The 16,849-nt window shown below is 41.6% G+C and overlaps 1 protein-coding gene across 1 annotated transcript in view; it reads right to left on the bottom strand.

The window, feature by feature from the left end:
* Positions 1-16,849, bottom strand: part of CSMD3 (CUB and Sushi multiple domains 3) — a 1,208,248-nt gene that overhangs the window by 121,847 nt on the left and 1,069,552 nt on the right. The window contains exons 50-53 of the mRNA XM_088444368.1: positions 16,001-16,189; positions 10,005-10,190; positions 4,825-5,019; positions 3,164-3,337 (exon numbers count right to left, since the gene is read on the bottom strand). Of these exons, the coding sequence (XP_088300494.1) occupies positions 3,164-3,337; positions 4,825-5,019; positions 10,005-10,190; positions 16,001-16,189 (744 nt within the window). The remainder of the gene's footprint in view (positions 1-3,163; positions 3,338-4,824; positions 5,020-10,004; positions 10,191-16,000; positions 16,190-16,849) is intronic.

Below are 16,849 nucleotides of genomic sequence, written 5' to 3'. Positions count from 1 at the left end.
TTGACGGGCCTGACTACAGACACTAGCACACGGGAGATGCCCGAAAGATAAGATCACTCTGCAATCTAGTAATTGTCTCCCTGATAATGTACACCTCCATACATTTCTTAAAACAATTTATTCCTGTCTCGGGCAATCCAGTTAAATCTCCCTTCTTGTGTATTCACTGGCTAGCATAGTGTAAATGCAAGTTTTCCAGTACTCTCTTACTTAGAAAACACAACGCTTACCTGGACTCTTAAACAAGACATGTTTCTTTGCTCCAGTAATACAAATGTGGTGCTTCATATAAAATGTATCAGAGAGTAATAACTCTCACTTGAAACCAAACATAGGGCCTGATTCAGAGCCGCTCGCAAAAAGCGAGCGCCCGCTCTGAATGAGGGCGGCCTCTTTGGGCTGCAGTGAGAGACCGCTCCCTGCTAAGTGGCATATTTCTACAACAAAGGACATTCTAGGGGCATTTGCAGTGCACTCTGGAGGTTTAGAAAAAAACTTAAGTTACTAAACTTTCACTCATTAAGCATTAAACAAAAGATGGCTCAATGTTGCTCAATGTCTCATGATCAGTAACATATACAGTATATGATACCAATTTTTTTTGGGAAAAATAAAACATAAAATAGGCCATGGGTGCATATGAGAGTAGACACAAACAAACACATTCTACAAACATAATATATAAATATATCTGGGTTGCTTTAAGACATTAGTAGATGCACGGAAAAGGACGCCAATGTTTGTTGGAGAGACACATGTTGAATTATGGCATGGCCTCTTGTTAACTCTAGATAGGGATGGTATTAAGACTATTCTGTTGAGTATTTATTTTTTATACACATTATATATATTCTTTTTTATTTAGGATGAACCTGAAAATCAATGGAAACTCTCCACATAGAACACCGACAAGGTGGTTGTAGCTACAGTATTATTAGATTACTGTATGATGTGGATTCTACTCTTTACTCGTACATTATAATAAAACGCTTACAGGCAACATATTGGAACATTCACCTTACAGGCAGAACATTGGAAGATTCACCCTACAGGCAGAACATTGGAAGATTCACCCTACAGGCAGCATATTTGAACATTTACCCTACAGGCAGCAGATTGGTACATTCACATTACAGGCAGCACACTGGAGCATTCACCTTACAGGCAGACCATTGGAGCATTCACCTTACAGGCAGCACACTGGAGCATTCACCTTACAGGCAGAACATTGGAGTATTCACCTTACAGGCAGAACATTCGAGCATTCACATTACAGGCAGCACATTGGAGCATTCACCTTACAGGCATAACATTGGAGCATTCACATTACAGGCAGCACATTGGAGCATTCACCTTACACCAGAACATTGGAGCATTCACCTTACAGGCAGAACATTGGAAGATTCACCTTACAGGCAGCATATTTGAACATTTACCCTACAGGCAGCAGATTGGTACATTCACATTACAGTCAGCACACTGGAGCATTCACCTTACAGGCAGCACACTGGAGCATTCACCTTACATGCAGCACACTGGAGCATTCACCTTACAGGCAGACCATTCGAGCATTCACCTTACAGGCAGCACACTGGAGCATTCATCTTACAGGCAGAACATTGGAGTATTCACCTTACAGGCAGAACATTCGAGCATTCACATTACAGGCAGCACATTGGAGCATTCACCTTACAGCAGAACATTGGAACATTCACTTTGCAGGCAGCACATTGGAACATTCACCTTACAGGCAGAAAATTTGAGTACAGTAGTCACCTTACAGGCAGAAAATTGGAGCATTCACCTTACAGGTAGAACATTGGAGCATTCACCTTACAGGCAGAACATTGGAGCATTCACCTTACAGGCAGAACATTGGAGAATTTACCCTGCAAGAAGCACAATGGAATATTCACCTTTCATGCAGTAGATTGGAATATTCACCCCACAGTGTGCACTGGAACATTCACCTTATAGACAGAACATTGAAGCTTTCATCTTACAGGCAGCACATTGGAACATTCACCTTACAGGCAGCACACTGGGACATTCAGTTTACAGGCAGAACATTGAAGTATTCACCTTATAGGCAGAACATTGTATCATTTATCATCCAGGCAGCTCATTGGAGCTTTCATCTTACAAGGCAGCACACGGTAACATTCACCTTACAGGCAGTACATTGGAACTTTCACCTTAAAGGCAGAACATTGTAACATTTACCATACAGGCAGCTCATTGGAACTTTCACCTTATAGGCAGAACATTGGAACATTCACCTTACAGGCAGCACATTGTAACAGTCACTCTACAAACAGCACATTGGAACATTCACCATACAGACAGCACATTGGAGCATTTATCCTACATACAGAACATTGGAATATTCACTCTAAAGGCAGCATTGGGGCATTCACCCTACAGGCAGAACATTGGAGCATTCACCTTACAGGCAGCACATTGGAACATTCACTTTACAGGCAGCACATTGGAACATTCACCTTACAGGCAGAAAATTTGAGTACAGTAGTCACCTTACAGGCAGAACATTTGAGTACAGTGTTCACCTTACAGGCAGAACATTGGAGCATTCACATTACAGGCAGCACATTGGAGCATTCACCTTAGAGGCAGCACATTGGAACATTCACATTGCAGGCAGCACATTGGAGCATTCACCTTGGAGGCAGCAGATTGGAGCATTCACCTTGGAGGCAGCACATTGGAACAGTCACCTTACAGACAGCACATTGGAGGAATCACTCTGCAGGCAGCACAATGGAACTTTCACCTTACAGGCAGAACATTGGAGTATTCACCTTACAAGCAGCACACTGGAACAATCAGCCTACAGGCAGCAGCTTGGAACATTTTGCCTATAGGCAGCACACGGGAACATCCACGCTACAGGTAACATATAAAAGCTTCCACGCTACATGTAGCACATCATAACACCACCAGGACATGAGTGTAAATTCTGAACGGAATCTATATACAATTCCCAATGTGGTCAAGTGGACCTGAACAGGAGCAGGCCAGAAGTATGTAGGTCAATGTCCTACCACATTTGGGGACTTTATAAGGACCTACGATGATAAATAATAAACATTAATATACATATTTGCTTATGCAAGCGATAAAAGAAATTATAAAGTGTCATTACCCAAACACCTAGTTTCAGTGCCACTCCAAAGTCCAGAGGATAAGCATTCCCGCACCACTGACCCCACCAGCATATAACCTGTCTCACAGGTAAATATTGCTGTTGATGCAAATGTTGTCTGCGTTCCTATTTTTTTACCGTTGGGTGGCACAGGAAGTTCTCCACATGACGTAACTGGAATAAACAGATAAAGTTAGTAATCAATACAAGTAAGAACACAGTGTGAATGCTAGCCATCAATTTTATTCATTTTATCAAGTGGCATCTTGCAAAACTCTTAAATAAAAGCTATAATTGCAACTAATGTGGGCTTTGGCCCTGTCTGGCTCTCCAGCTGTGGCCAATCTACAAGTCCCAGCATGTCAAGTGCAATAGACATTGTGTCCCTACACGGCTGGAATACAGTAAGGGCCACGTGGACCTGAGACTGATAAGTGGAGGAGGTGTGGCCAGTGCTGTGTGGGTGTGGCCTTTGTCATGTGAGCATGTACACCCTCTACACTATCAACCCCAGTGTCTCCCTAATTATGTACTGTACAAGGGATGTGGTCAATATCCCGGAAAAGGGGATGCCGGTGCTTAGAATACAGGCACCGGAATTCCAACACCTGTCAGAATTATGGCACCGGCATCCCGAAAGTAAATAGCAGGGTTAGGGGGAGGGTTAGGGTTATCCAATAGGGGGATCCTAACCCTGTTGAAATTCTGGCGTTGCGATTTTGACCGCCAGGATCCCGAGCACTGGCATCCTGTACCCAACCCTTGTAAAATTAGAGAAACATTATCTTTTGTAAAGAAAATAGAAATACAATTTTAACACTTATGATTTGTGGCCCACGGTGTGGCGAGCTTAATGAATGCTCATCATCGTTCTATCATGATGGTGGGCCTATTTTTATGTAGAGGCCTGGAGTTGTAGTCCCATCTACCACATTGAAAAATGTTAGGAATACTGTAAAGCAACTCTCTAAGGAAAACGTATACATTGCTAGAAATACCATTTAGCCTTTCGAGTCAATATTTTGCACACTGGGCAATCAAAGCGTGATATAAGCCTATACTGACACAAGGGTTCTGCATTAATACTTTCCTGTGAATGGTCAAATTGGAGACAGCATAATATATTAAAATGGGTCTTGCATTGTATACTGGATATACTGTTGTTGTTTTTTTTTTTACTTATTTTTACTTATTTTATGTGCAGACTAATTTTGAGCAATAATTTAGACAAATATTGAGAAATAATAGTATCTGTGTACAGCCACTGTTTATGTTTATATTCATTGTGTGTTAATACTGTATGCAAACAATTCTACAGAAATGTGTTGATTACTGAGGAAAGCATCAAAGTTCAAACTGCTGAAGCTGTTTCTTGGGATTTTCCAAAGTTAGAAAGTTAAGAAATTAATTTCCAAACGAGCCTGATACCCGTAGCTTCATAAAAGACGACATTGAGAGAACACTTCACTAAGTGCGTGCCAAGCATGATGCTTACTTACTAACACATCACAAGATATCACACCATAACAGTGTTGTGCATTGCTGCTTGGAAGTGCATTGTATATAGAAAATGAGAAAATGATAGGTTTGCCTGTTTGCTATAAGCACGGAGTTGACGTTCCAAGTTTAGGTTTCGCTATGATATATTCTTGAATACCTACTTTGGCAGTGTGGCCTCTCATTCCTCCAGCTCCACGTTCCATTGGCAAGGCACTGAATAGACGCAGGCCCCAGACGGAAGTAGCCTGGATCACAGCTAAAGACGACTTTTGTCTTGTATTCATAGTGGGATCCGTTGACAATGCGCCACCTTCCATGTTCCAAGGTGAAAGAATTGATGCTTGGACACGTAACAACTTTGAAAGGAGATGAATGGAGCTATATTAAGCTACATACTTAATCTTATTTCAAGCAAAGTAAATAAATAAGAATATGTTTTATACAGAAGAATGAATCACAAGCATTCTAACATACCAGAAATCTTTAATTTTATATAATTGTACTTTAAAGGTAATGAATTGATTGAAAACAACAACTATGCTAATATGAACCAGTGTTACTATATAATATATAATGTGTACTTAATAAAATAAAAAAATGAAACAAGCTATGCTGGAACAAATATTAGGGGTTTGGAGTTAGGGTTAACATTAGGGTATTAAGGTTACCTATACATTACAGATTAATTGTCACCATTGTAATCATGACAACATTTCATCAGTATCGACATGCTCAATTTTGGCATGTTAAATGTCAAAATGATGAACATGTGTCAACATTTTCTGTCTACATAATGACCATGTTGACATTCTCAGGTTGACATTATGAATGTTTATTAGGGTTACTGTCAACCTAATATACCGAACCTGTAAAATCAAGTCAAATACTTTTTCATCTGAACTTCATTTAATTTAACTTAGCCTAATATCAGCCTATGAATTCCTTGTCGTCCTTTAGTGGATATGGTCACACCTCCCTAGGGGCATGGCCTGGCAGGACCAAGTAAAGCTCCAATTCCCTCCTCCCCACACTCCTGACTAAGCTTGTCTATGCTGAACTGAAGAGTAGTCCCTTCTTGAATTTAAAAATAATGAAGAGGTTAATGCAACTTTTGAGTTTCAGTTAAAGCACAGGTATTATAGAAAGTGGAAAATCAATTCACCTGTATACTGTACATACTGTAGTACCAAACTTAGGAAGATTTTATATAATACTGCAAAAAATTTATATGACTTTAGGTGTGATTGCCCAGAGGGGAAACACAGTGCCAATAAGGTACAGTAGCTGACAATTTATCTCCACTGTAAGAAAAAAAAATTTCTGTATCAACCACCCTGCTTTGTAAATATCCCAGCTGGAGGCACCATTTCCTAGAACACAGGTTCTCAAACTCGGGTCTCAGGACCCCAAACAGTGCATGTTTTGCAGGTCTCCTCACAGAATCACTAGTGAATAATTAGCTGCATCTGTGGCTCTTTTAAAATGAGTCAGTGAGTAATGAGTACACCTGTGCACCTGCTGGGTGACCTGGAAAATGTGAACTGTGTGGGGTCCTGAGGACCAAGTTTCAGAACCACTGTCCTAGAAGATCCGAAGGGGATATCAAACCTTCTAAAGCAAACAAGTGGAGAAGTTACCCATAGTAACCAATTAGCTCCTAGTTATCAAGCACATTCTATAAAATGATAGCTAGTAACTGATATTATGCTATCGGTAACTTCACCTGTCCTCATTGGAAGATTTGATAAATTTCCTCCATAATTTGACCACCCTTACAGTGCAGAACTACTTTCCATTCTGATGATGACAATATCTTTCTTTGAGTTAAAGGGGATGTTCCTCGGTGACCCGCACAGTAATATGTGCAAGAAAACTCAATAGAAAGATCTTTTATTGACCTTGGATTTATGTATCAATTTAAATGAGCTGTAATGACCACATGTGGCTCTTGTGTAAACCTACAAAATGTGGATGCAGTCTTCGCCTGTAGCAGCACTCTTTCGCATACTGTAAATCACTATATTCTCACTAGCACTCAGTTGTCCCCAGGATTATTGTGTGAAGTATAGAGATTATAGCAATATTAGCATTTATGGATACATTGTGGCAGCATCAGGATCTACTACTGCATGATAGTGTGTCAAGGGCAGGCGGCTTACAACATAACTGAACAAGCCATTGTGATGTCACCGCAGACAAGTAATAGACATAAAGATGGTCAGGGCTGGCGGCAAATAAGAGCGGTCAAAAAAAAATCCAAGTTCGGAGCAAAAGGCAGACAGAGAAATCAATGAGAATCCAAGTTCAGGAGAAAGGCAGGCCGGACAGTCATATTAGCACAGTCACGATCTTGGAACAGCAAGAGCAGAAAACAGACATGCTAAACACTGTAAATGGCAACCACTGATATCCCTTGTTCTCAATCACTTATCCTCAATCAGTTCCCCAATCCCAACTATGATACACTTGAGTCTGGGAATGACCTTTTGATGATTTATTCTGAGAAGTAGTGAAAATACTGAAACTACTGTTGTTGCTATCTCTGACCGACAATGTTCCGTCAATAGTGCAATCTAAGGTGATTATTCCCCATGAAACATCTCTGTAAACCTCTTAATTCCATAAATTATAATGTAGCTAATTCATATAAGCTCTCAAGTCCTCCCTATATCTCCCTTTAGACCGGTGCTCAACATTGTTCCCCATATTTGAAAAGTTACAGTATCTAAAAAATGTGGTATAATTATGATTGCATCTCATGCACCAATCTCCTGTAGGCGGTGTATCATTGTTTACTCAATCTCTACCCCCATTTACATATCAGGACAGCATAAATGTATTCTCATTGCTGTGCATGTTCTTTACATCTGGACCACAACTGCCCATCCATCTTGATACAGTATGCAGTACACCTACAGTATATGCTTATCCAGGACAAACCCCTAGATTGTAAGCTCCTAGGAGCAGGGTCCTCCTCCCCACTGTCTCACAGCCTTATTCTCTAGCACTTCTACGACAGCCTTCACCTTCCCAGCTGTATTGTGTATGGAGAATTGTGTTGCTAATAGTTACTGTGTGTTCTGTTTATAAGTTGGTTACTGTATTGTAATGCAATGTACCGTGTACCCTTTACTGTATGTACTGTGCTGCAGACCTTTTGTGGTGCCCTATATATAAAATGTAAAAATAATAATAATACTCTTCAAAGACCTCACAAACACTTGATCATAGGAACAAAGACAGGGATGTTACAGAAATGCCCAGCTATATTGTTTCTGCGAGCATGGCGAATTGCGCCAAGCATAGTGCGAGACACGTGCTTGCTAGCGGATACACGCACTGCATACGCAACTGTGTCTCCATAGGAATTCATGGTGCGATCGCAGTGCGCGCCATAGCGTAGCATATATATGCAGTCACGGGGAATTGCGTGCACACGTTTGTGGCGCGATCAGCCACAATGTAACTGGGCACATCTGTATGCCGCAAAAAAGGGAAACTTTGCTTTGTTGCCATTAATGACCCCCAAAATGAATCTCATGGCGCTTCTCTTTTTAAAAAAAATAAAAAATAAATTAGATAAAATGTAAGAAACAAATTTGCAAGCAAAGTATTAAATGGCATATTGTATAATACGTTAACCACCATGTGTTTTATCATCTATATATACCAAAATCTAAAATTACATTAAAATGCTCTCTTATAGTTGTTGGTAACAGGAAGGAAACCAGAGGATAAAAAGTATATTAACAACTTGATATGCTAATGAGATAAATGCACAACTCGGAAGATGGTATAGAGCTGGAGGTTTCCATTTATATCTACCTGTCTTATGTATAATGTAGAAAAAGAATTATGGAAAGGTAGAGGCAAACTTGGCACCTGTGATTAATTCCAGGGCACAGTGCCAGGTTCCCAAGGCTTGTCTCAGGAACATTGACCAATTATACACTATTATCACTCTTATTTTGTACATTGAATGTAATTCTTCCTATTCTTCCTTTATTATATAGGTTATATAAGTTCATGTTTATTATAGATGAATATCTAACTGCCAATTACAATCAGGTTCAGGATGTAGTGCATCAAAGAACACCCGACAGTACCATGCATGATCCGCTTATACACAACTTCTCAAGTGTCCCTGTAAATCATTACTTTCTCAGCTGTCACTTTACGAAGTTCATTGTGATGTACAGTAAGAGTGAGGACGTACAGGGGACAATCCTAACTGGCACACATATGAGATACCAAGAGTGAGGACGTACAGGGGACAATCCTAACTGGCACACATATGAGATACCTAATCAACTAGCAAATGCATAGTGCAATCTTTGTTTTATTAAGCCGAAAACTGGAGTTGTGATATTTAGTTTTACACTTGATTACATAATGAAATCTTATATGTCATCACTCTTCAATTGGGCTCCCATAATTGAAAACAAAAAGCAAGGATACGGACGACAGAGTCTACTCATTGTATAAATCAAAATTATTGCTTCTTCTTAAATTTGCTTAATTTATTAAATCAGAATCTTGAGGGACGTTACAAAGTCTTTCTGCTAACTACATCATGTGCCATGTGACTGTGGTTCCCATGGTAGTCACATGACACTGTTCAAAATTGTTAAACAGTACTAGCAGCCTCAAGAAACAAACCCAAAAGAAACTGTAATTTACAACATTTGTAACGTCACAGTAATTTATCTGACAAACCGCACCTCATTTTTTTTAAATGTTAATGACAAGGCTTTTTTTTTTTAAGAGTTTACCCTTATCATCTATTTTTCTTCAGCCTCTCTTTTTGTTAAATGTCGAGTATATGGCTATAATGGGCCCATACTGCATCCAATTTTGTATGTAAGTGTGAAAATGGAAGCAACTCATATTTCTGACTTCAATATCAATGTTTCAACAGGTCAAACAAAGACATTGTCATCTAACAATGTAACTCTTATTAAATTAAATACCTACTGACTTTACGAACTGGGCTGAAGTTATGCCCCCCCCCTTAACTATGTAAAAGGTAAATAAATGCTTTTATCAAGAGTCCATCCTTAACATGTTATTGATTAGCTCAGAATTTTCTTGATAACCAGAAAACCATGGAAACTGTTTTTGGGTCAAATTTTGCACAACATTAATCTTTAATATTTTAATTAGTAGAAAAATAAACAAAGAGTACAAGAATATAACCATGACTCTCTCACTGTTGAGCATTTACTTACATTGCAACAGTTGTGTTTCAGAAACATTGAGCTACATAACTAAGCACCTTCCACACTTTATATTTATTAATACTTTATAAAGGCTATGAATGAAAGTTGCCAGTTTTACTTACCTACACAACGAGGTATTTTATTATGGTTACTCCATGTGCCGTCTGGCTGGCATATAGCTGTAGTGAGCTCTTTTGAGGATAACTTGAATCCATCATTACAAAAATAATTGGCACTTGTACCCACTAAGTAATCTGTTGACAATATTCCACCATTTACCGGAGCCTTTGGAATCCCGCACGATATTGCTGTAATAAACAATTCAACAATGTTATTGAGATTTTAAGCACATTACTTAAATTACATGGGACACTTCCACTAAAAACACAGAAACAAACACGTTTGAGATTACAGAGTAAAATATTTTTCAAAATGTTATACAGAAACAAGCAAAGTAATGCATGGGTCATGAAGGGCGATTGAAATAAGTGCTTGTTGCCTCAGAAAACATTCCAGAGGTGTGGGCAAAAATGAGGGATATTAAGATCTATTTCAGATGTGTTGCTCATTGCAGGACTTATAATTTAATTAATCTTGGCACTTAAGTGGCGCTAAAACAATGTGTGAGGCAGTGACAGGCGGTGAGGTCAATGGCTGGGGAGGCACACATGTATAAAAACATAGTTTTATATCAAAACTCTGGAGCATTACAGGGAGTGTGATAGGGGTGGGAGTAAGACAGTGGAGGCTCTGCCTACCCTGCCTACCCAGACCACACGCCGCTGGTGTGATACAACTAATAGTGTCCTTAGAAGCAGTTAATATGTTCACCTTTGCCAAATGGCCTACTGTACTTGAGAGGCTTTAAATTTAGCTACAGTACATGTCTAAAGAATCTAAAATGTCAAAAAATGTTGACGTCTGGGAAAGTTATAAAGTTATACTCCCCTAGCAAACTCAATGGTTACTCATCCAATGATTTTCATCCACCTCGTGGTATTTGCTACGCCTTAATAGATAATGACCCTCCTATACCACCATTAGGGGATCTCTAGTCCACACAGCACTGTTATATTGCTCAAATGTATGTTTTTTCTTCTTTATTCACTTTTTTTTGTTTTTGTGTGATTTCTATTTTTTTGTTGTTTATTTATATATTCTTTTATTTTAGATTTATGTTTGGTTGATTTAAAGATGTGTTATATTTGTTTATTATGTGGTATTTGACGGATACATTTATGCTCCTCATCTGTATCTAGTCCTTATTTCTATGACATTCTATATTGTATTGATTTTTTTTTGTCAAAGATGCTTTTGAATCAATAAAATACACATTAAGAAAAAAAATTAAACTAAATAAATTTAGCTACATATGTATTATATGAAGTAACTTGCTGTATACCAGGCGATAGTCAGGGTGTCCACTAAGAACATATTTCCCTGGTTAGAGATACCTACTTTTTCCTCTGTTAGATTGTCATAACAGTTTAGGTACTAACAACCCATTTGCACATGGGCAGACAGGCTGGAGAAGAGAGGGAGTCTTTATAACAGCGATATATACTTTGGTGATGCTAGTGCCTCGCAAAACATGTAATAATGCTCAATCAAGACTTGAGCATACTCTGTCTCTCAGTCATTTGGTTTAAAGTAGGGATGTGCAGGCTCGGATAGGTTCAAATCTGCACGCCGAGTTCGGATTTTGCCTCAGAAAGAGGCAAAACGTCATCTTTCACGGACAAACATCATCTTCCATGGTCTTTTGTCCAGGAATGATGATGTTTGTCCATGAAAGATGACATTTTGCCTCTTTCTGAGACCCAATTTTTGGAGGGCAAAATCCGAACTCGGCGTGCAGATTCGAACCTATCCGAGCCTGCACATCCCTAGTTTAAGCAATATTTCCCTTTCATCTCTCTGACCATGCTCATCCATCAATGACTGTCAGATGTCTGGTGTGCCCATGCATGAGATCATGAGCTCATTTGTTCATATTGACCCCAAAGTGTGTCTCTTAGAATTTACCGATGAATTATCCCTATCTAGGCTTACCAAAACTATGCTCTATTAGTCTTTCTCCATCACCAGTAAGACTATTGCATTTAGATGCTGTATTATGAAGTAATATTGAATTTTACTGGTTCATGTCACCTTTCTATACAAGCAGATGATATGTCTACGTAGGGGCAGCAATTTGCAACATTAGGAAACTCAATTTGCACCAAATTTTGCTGCGGCACCACTCAGGGGTCTATTTACTAAGCAGTGTTAGGAGACAGAGTGAAAAGTGAAAAGAAAGTGATAAGGTACCAGCCAATCAGCTCCCAACTGTCATCTCACAGGCTGTGTTTGAAAAATGACAGTTGGGAGCTGATTGGCTGGCACCTTATCACTTTCTTATCACTTTTCACTCTTTACTAACTTTTTACTTTTACACACATTTTACTAAGCAGTGTCTCTTAACACTGCTTAGTAAATAGACCCCTCAGTGATAAGTCGATTGACCCTATAGCCAAACATTTTACTTCTGCCACAAGATGCCTGCCTTCACTGTGCAAAAAGTGTTTGCAGGCTGAAATCTACACAGGAACAAAAAGTTTCCACAGCACGCTTAAAAAAAATTAATTATACAAACTTATACATATACATTTTGTTTGTTATGTTTGTACACATGCTGAAACAGCCTTTGTTCTGCTTCTAAGCACACAGCTTGCACTTTGCAGCCTAACCAAGCATTGGCCGTTAACTTTCTGAAGTGTATCAGACAGTGCTATCCTTAATTGATTTGATTCGCTTAAATGCATTATCTCTTGAGGGCTTCCTTGCAAATGTCAGCAAGACAGGATCCTATGAACACAATTGTAAATGACATTATCTCATTAACATTTTTATTTGTATTATTAACTGTATAATAAGCTTAGCATGTCTGGCAAAGTACAGTATACCAAGTTGCCCTCATTTTAAGTTAGAGATGCATTCGCTCAGCAAACATATGCAGAAATAAACATGCACCAATATAGCATACTTATGTGTGCATGTGTAGTCAGCTGTAACTCAAAATGCGTGTAACTCAAACTGCAGTGGTCTTATGTCAGGCATACAAGCACTGGCATATCTATAATGGATGTAGAGTGAGCGGTGCATACAGGCCCTGATTCAGAGCACTTGCTCTGAATCAGGGCGTTTTTTTTTTTTTGTGCGGCCTCCCGGCCACTCGTGTAGCTGTGGGTGACCACCCACAGCTATTGCGAGCGGCCAGGATGATGGTCGCGATGTTAAAGACCATCGCGAACATCGTGCTTGCGACGAGACACTTGTGGTAGGGTCTCATGGCCGCAAGCCCCAGAGAGCTTCTGGCTCTAATAGAGCAGGAAGCTCTCCCACTGACATCACTTGTGATGGCAGGTGTTCGCTTGGGAACGCCTCCGTTTGTGAAGCCACCCCCCGGCCAAGCCTCCAAAACGGTGCGAGCCGTCGATCAAAATCGACAGCCGCCCCCTTTTGGTGCGAGACCCAGAGCAACGGAGCCCCCGATGCTAGCCGGGTCTTGCGCATGCGCACGTCGGAGCTGGCTCTGGCGTGCATATGCGCAGTGGCCAAACATCGACCCGCTCGCGAGCACATAGCGCTCGTGAGCGGGTCTGAATCAGGCCCACAGGTCCTTGGGTCAAGCCAGGCCCACACCACATACCATGCACCCATTGAATCTACTTATCTTGCGCCCACCGATGCCATTTTTCTGGTGTGCCCATCCCCCAGTACTACTGTAATTCATACTTGCCAACTCTCCCTCATTGTCAGGGAGACTCCCTGAAATAGTAGCAATTTCCCTGTCTCCCTGAAGAGTCTAGCAATCTCCCTCATTTCATCCTTACCCCCATTATGAAGCTGTTATATTAAAAAACAGAGATATATACATTCAAATGGGATCATTAGTGTCATTTCCTTGCATTGGTTATTATAAGGCACAATGATCCCTATGAATTTCTGAAAAATATTAGTGTGTTTTCATCAACAAACAGATCTTACTAACTGCTTTTGGGCTGGTTACATTTGGATGTAAGTCAGGTTTAGGACACGCCTCTCAGATTTATCAGTACACGCCCACTGTAAGACGCGCTCATAGGTGCTGCTTTCACAATCTCCCTGAAATGCTTTTTCAAAAGTAGGCAAGTATGGTGTAATTTTAACCAGACTCAGTGCTAAATAGAGGGGCACTTGCTAGGAATATTGGTGCCTGCTGTCACACATGACCATCTAAGACCTCAAGTTGTTGCAGCTATGCCACTTACTGAGGATCCCTGCATGAGGGTAGGGTCTTATAGAACATTGGGCCTGATTCAGACCAACTCGCGAGCGGCTGTCCGCTCGCAAGTGGGTCGATGGTCTGCACTGAGCATGCGCACGACGGAGGGAGCTCCGTCGTGCGCATGCGCCAGACACGACGAGCGAAGGACTTTCCTTCGCTCGTTGTGTCCGATCAAAGGGGGCGTGCTGTCAATGTTGATTGACAGCACGCCCCCTTTGGTGGGCGTGCCGGGGGCGTGCCTCCCTGACGGGGGCGTTCCCACGGGAACGCCTCCCGTCAGAAGCCGGCCCACTGACATCACTAGTGATGTCAGTGGGAGTGATTTTGGCTCTGATAGAGCCAAAATCACTCCAGAGCTTGCGGTTGAAAACCTCAACCGCAGGCTCCGGCTCGCAATTTCGATGGTCGCGATGGTCACGACCATCGCGGCCATCAAAAAGCACGCTCGTATAGCCTGTGGGTGGTGACCCACAGCTATACGAGCGTCCAGGAGGACGCTCCATGAAAATGGAGCCCGGCCCTCATGCAGAGCGTGCGCTCTGCTCAGAGCGTACGGCTCTGAATGAGGGCCATTGTCTGCTACATGCGGCTGGTCTTTCCTATATGACAGGTCTGAGCAGGCCCGTAACTAGGGTAATGCGACCAGTGCCATGGCACAGGGCACCGCAGGACAGGGGGCGCTGTTTGGGCCTGTCAATTTTCAGTTTATTATCATTCTCAATTGTAGCTTCCTCTTCTTTTATCTCCAGCATCTCCTGGCCTCCCCTATCTCTTCCCTGGCCCTTCCCCATGAGGCAATGGCCCTCTCTCAGGTGCACTATACTATGTCCCTATTTATCCCCAGCATCTCCTGGTCTTCCCTATCTCTTCCCTGGCCCTTTCCCATGAGGCCATGGCTCTCTCTCAGGTGCACTATATTATGTCCCTATTTATCCCCAGCATCTCCTGGCCTTTCCAATCTCTTCCCTGGCCCTTCCCCATGAGGCCATGGCCCTCTCTCAGGTGCACTATATTATGTCCCTATTTATCCCCAGCATCTCCTGGCCTCTCCTATCTCTTCCCTGGCCCTTCCCCATGAGGCCATGGCCCTCTCTCAGGTGCACTATATTATGTCCCTATTTATCCCCAGCATCTCCTGGCCTCTCCTATCTCTTCCCTGCCCCTTCCCCATGAGGCCATGACCCTCTCTCAGGTGCACAATATTATGTCCCTATTTATCCCCAGCATCTCCTGGCCTCTCCTATCTCTTCCCTGGCCCTTTCCCATGAGGCCATGGCCCTCTCTCAGGTGCACTATATTATGTCCCTATTTATCCCCAGCATCTCCTTGCCTCCCCTATCTCTTCCCCAAAGTGCCATGGCCCTTTTTAGGGTGCACATCTTATATCCCTATTTTAAAAATAGGGGAGGGGGGGGCGCCTATCCTCTTTCTGGCACAGGGCACCAAAAAGTCTAGTTACGGCTCTGGGTCTGAGATCAACACAACTAGAAACCTGTGCGCCCAATGGAAAAACTGGAAAATACTTGCAGGGTATTGGGAGAGATTTTAAAAACTTAGAAAGCACTAAAAGTAAGTTAGGGTATTGCAGTCACTACATAACTAGTTTATATTTACTAATTGCACAATCTGAAAACAATCCTGCTTTCCATGATCTATTTTATGTGTAAAGATAAGGCCAGCCAAGTAGCTCCATATATTACAAAGTCTTCCAGTTTCCATTGCTAATGATACATATTTTAATTGGGAGATCTGAATTGATCAAGAATTAAAGTTTTTTAAAGACTTTTTTAAATACCAACTGAAATTTACCTTGACAGGCAGGTACGGGTGCATCCCAGGAATAATAGCCATAGGGAGCTTTTTTGCAGACAGCCGTGCTTTTTCCAATGAGTCTGAAACCTCGATCACAAGCCCAGCGGACCATACTATTCAGCTGTCCACCTGTTTGGCTAACAATGTATCCATGGGGAGGAGACTCTGGGGTGCTGCAGTACTGAGCTGCAAAAGTCAAATGATATCATTCAATATAAGAAATAGCCATTATATAAAAGAAATATAATGTACAGTATGACAATACTTATCTCGTATATAGCTAAGATATAGATACACACACACAGATATATGCACTGTATATGCACACACACAGATATATACACTGTATATATACACACACACAATTTCACAAGTCCACCATTCACTACAGCAAGATATTACTTTGCACTGAGGGCCTGATTCAGCAAGGATCGCTATTCTGCTTCTACGCACGCAACGCAGTTGCTAATATCAGCGGTGATACGTAAATGTTTGCATTCGCATTGCGATAGCAGCCTGACATAAGGAAGCCCCCATTTCCCCATATCACATCTGTATACTTTGGCAATAGAGCGTAGCAATTGGTAGCATCGAGTAACATCGGACCCATATGCAGAGGTAAGGCAGGTCAGACCTCACTCAGGAATGGCTGACTTCAGCGCACGCTATGAGGCCTCGGGCTGCGTATGGTATCGCAGTGGATAATTTATGCACGCCCATGCAACGCGTTCGCAGGGCCACTCCCCCCGTCACCACCCACAAACGGCACTTCCTGTCAATCACTCTGAGATGGGTCTGCATAGTGCCAATCGCAGCTGCCGATTCGCGCACGTACACTGCAACGCA

Source organism: Taudactylus pleione, unplaced genomic scaffold (genome assembly GCF_031769625.1).
Source record: "Taudactylus pleione unplaced genomic scaffold, aTauple2 ptg000360l, whole genome shotgun sequence".
Classification (NCBI taxonomy): Eukaryota; Metazoa; Chordata; class Amphibia; order Anura; family Myobatrachidae; genus Taudactylus; species Taudactylus pleione.
Note: the sequence above shows the minus strand (reverse complement) of the source record. Positions and strands in the feature narration are given on the sequence as shown.